Source organism: Sinocyclocheilus grahami, unplaced genomic scaffold, assembly GCF_001515645.1.
Source record: "Sinocyclocheilus grahami isolate Dianchi unplaced genomic scaffold, SAMN03320097.WGS_v1.1 scaffold3662.1, whole genome shotgun sequence".
Classification (NCBI taxonomy): domain Eukaryota; kingdom Metazoa; phylum Chordata; class Actinopteri; order Cypriniformes; family Cyprinidae; genus Sinocyclocheilus; species Sinocyclocheilus grahami.
Window position 1 is genome coordinate 14,669 of NW_015508750.1, and position 2,693 is coordinate 17,361.

The following is a 2,693-nucleotide window of genomic DNA, read 5'->3' on the forward strand; positions in this document are numbered from 1 at the left end:
TTGTTGTGTGTTTATATTGAGCTCACGGTTTTGTTTATCTTTTGCATTGGTTTTGCATAGGAGGGGTTCCAAATGGGACTGACTCTAGAGGGGACGGTGTTTTCCCTGGATCAGGTGGACAGCCGATGCTGATTTTGAAAGACATTTTTGTATATGCTGTGATTCTTGACCACAAAACCCTCAAAAAATGTCACATTAAATATTTGATTTTGAATTGAGTTTGAAAGAAATGTAGCAGGAGCCTTAAGAAGGTCTGTAGAGGTCATTTCTATTTTTATATGCTAAAATCAGCAGATTGTACATACATTTTATGATTTGTGTATTTTAACTTCTTAATCTTATAACAGAAATTGTTGAAGACATTTAAAGACATTTTCTAGAGTTTTGACCAAATTTAGACTGTTTAAATTCAAAGATGCATTCATTCATGGCCAAAAGTTGTGTTCAGAATCTTTTATACCAAATTATGAAAAAGGTAAGGTGGTTGCAGAGGCAGTTGCTCATGTTGTAATGGTGCAATCATAAACTTCAATGTTGTATCTAAAATATTTTATAGATTTATTAGCCTTGAAATAAAATCAAAAACTGGTGGGTCTTTCATGTTCAGCAAGATCATTGCTGAGGTTTATATTTCCAGATGTTCAGATCCTTTTTTACTTTCATTGATGGCTGTTTTAATATTTGTTAAATGCGTATCACTTGCTCTTTGATGGTGAATAAATGAAAACGGATAGCACACTGTATTAGCTTTGTGCTTTTTTAACAGCCACAAACTCTACTAACAGAAAACAGTTCTTGTTTTCAGACATTTATTCATGGTAAAAAATCAATAGAGGTCTGTTGAAAATGAATTCAAATGTTTTTTAATTTGGTATTCATTACAAAGAATTGACCCCCATAAGAGTACAAATGGGCATGTGCTGTAAAAAGCTGGATAAAAATGTTTCTTTGTCCTGTATTATGGGCTAATTAGCCTTTTAATGAGACCAGCATTGGTTTCTGTGTGAGTTCTCATTAATAATTAAGTTTAAATGAATCATCTGTCCAACAGTTTGCTATCAACAAAAAACAGTAGTTTTTGGGCTTGGGAAGAGCTCTGCTGGGGAATTGAATGCAGATATGCCGTCCTGAATAATTATCCCACTTTAATACAACACAAACAAACTCGTCTCTCATCTCTCCACTTGACCTTCAAAATCCACTTGAAATGATTGTGATTTAAGAGTGAACAACATCTTCAAAACAATATACAGTTTAGACAGGCAAGGCACCATCAAATTTGTAAACATGACTTTTTCAGTTAATTTCAATGAATGTTTTCACACATTTTTTATAACACCTGGTATAGAAAGTATAAATTAGGAGGTCCATATAGTCTTTCATGCACTCATACACCACAGGCTAGTGGAAACTATCATGAATAATCATGAAATAAAGGTCAGACATTCCTCAAGGCCCTTACAGATGGTGTTCGACAATAAATACTGTACTGGCAGAGTGCTCAAGTCCAAATGATGATGCTTTTATCCTGGTTTCATGAGAAGCACACATGGCCGATATCAATGCCAAACTCCTGATCTTTGCCACCTACGTCCACTGGAGCCAAGTCCACAATGGGCAGCCGTGAAAGTGTTTGTGTGCGGTACTCAAAGACGGTCTTGCCCCATTCATCGTTGGGTTTCTGGTGGGAAGAACAAAGAGGAACAATAGTGAGGTTGTTTTGCATTGGCAGCATTTTAATAATATTTCACAGTTTACTGTTTTTATTGTATTTTTGATCATATAAATGCAGGCTTGGTGAGCATACGGTACTTCTTTCAAAAACATTTAAAAGTCTCGATTGAGACTTACGTAATATTAAAATACATATTTAAAATGATACTCCCTCCCTTCACAAGTTTTAATGTACAGTGTAGATTCCTTTTTAAAGGGTACCTCGATAGTAGATTAACTACTACAGTCAACAATGTGCAAAGTAGCAACCCCAACACTAATTCCCATTTTATGTAAATAATAAATGTTGTCAAACAATATAAAGTCAAAGATCTGAACATACAGAGCAGCCGTCCTCTAAGACTGTGTACTTCAGACGGTTGCTGCTGTATGCCTTGATGTCCTGTCCATCAGAAGCCTTTAGGACTAAAGCCTTCTTCAGATTGCTGTTTTTCTCATCTTTATAGGCCACGCTGTTTTTGCAGTGATAGGTGACCGTCTGTGCTGCTTCCTTTGATAGCAGACGGAGAAATCTCAACTGGACGGATACAGCGTTAGCTGGTGTCTCTTTGTCTCCATAGGTGAACTGAAGAGGAGTAATAAAAGGTCAGGGTATACAGTAAATTTAACCACATACTGTATTTGTACAGGAATACAGGGCAACACTTTTTTTGATTTAAAGTGAAATGGTCATCATTGTAATCATATTAACCTTAGTCCCCCGGTTCATGATTGCTCCAAACCAGACTGGTTTTGGTATGCTGGAGCGTGAAGTCCACCAGTTCTTTCGTGGGATACTGGCAGGGTTGGCAGGAATACATGTCTCCCCCATTTCCATGTTACAGTACACTTGGATGGCATCTCTAGGGCTGCCCTCATTTGGGTCTATCCAGTATTCACCTGTAATACATTGGGAAAAAAAGTTATACACAAGAGTACAGCGCTCTCTCCCACCTTCAATACCACGACTGAGGTCCCCT

At 37.1% G+C, this 2,693-nt stretch overlaps 1 protein-coding gene across 1 annotated transcript in view; it reads right to left on the minus strand.

Annotated features, from left to right (window-relative positions):
- Positions 1–875: 875 nt before the first annotated feature.
- LOC107576422 (collagen alpha-2(V) chain-like) overlaps positions 876–2,693 on the minus strand; it is a gene marked incomplete at its 5' end in the record, with an annotated part of 3,942 nt that continues 2,124 nt past the window's right edge. Inside the window, 3 exons of the mRNA XM_016262601.1 lie at positions 876–1,681; positions 2,057–2,299; positions 2,426–2,613. Of these exons, the coding sequence (XP_016118087.1) occupies positions 1,535–1,681; positions 2,057–2,299; positions 2,426–2,613 (578 nt within the window). The remainder of the gene's footprint in view (positions 1,682–2,056; positions 2,300–2,425; positions 2,614–2,693) is intronic.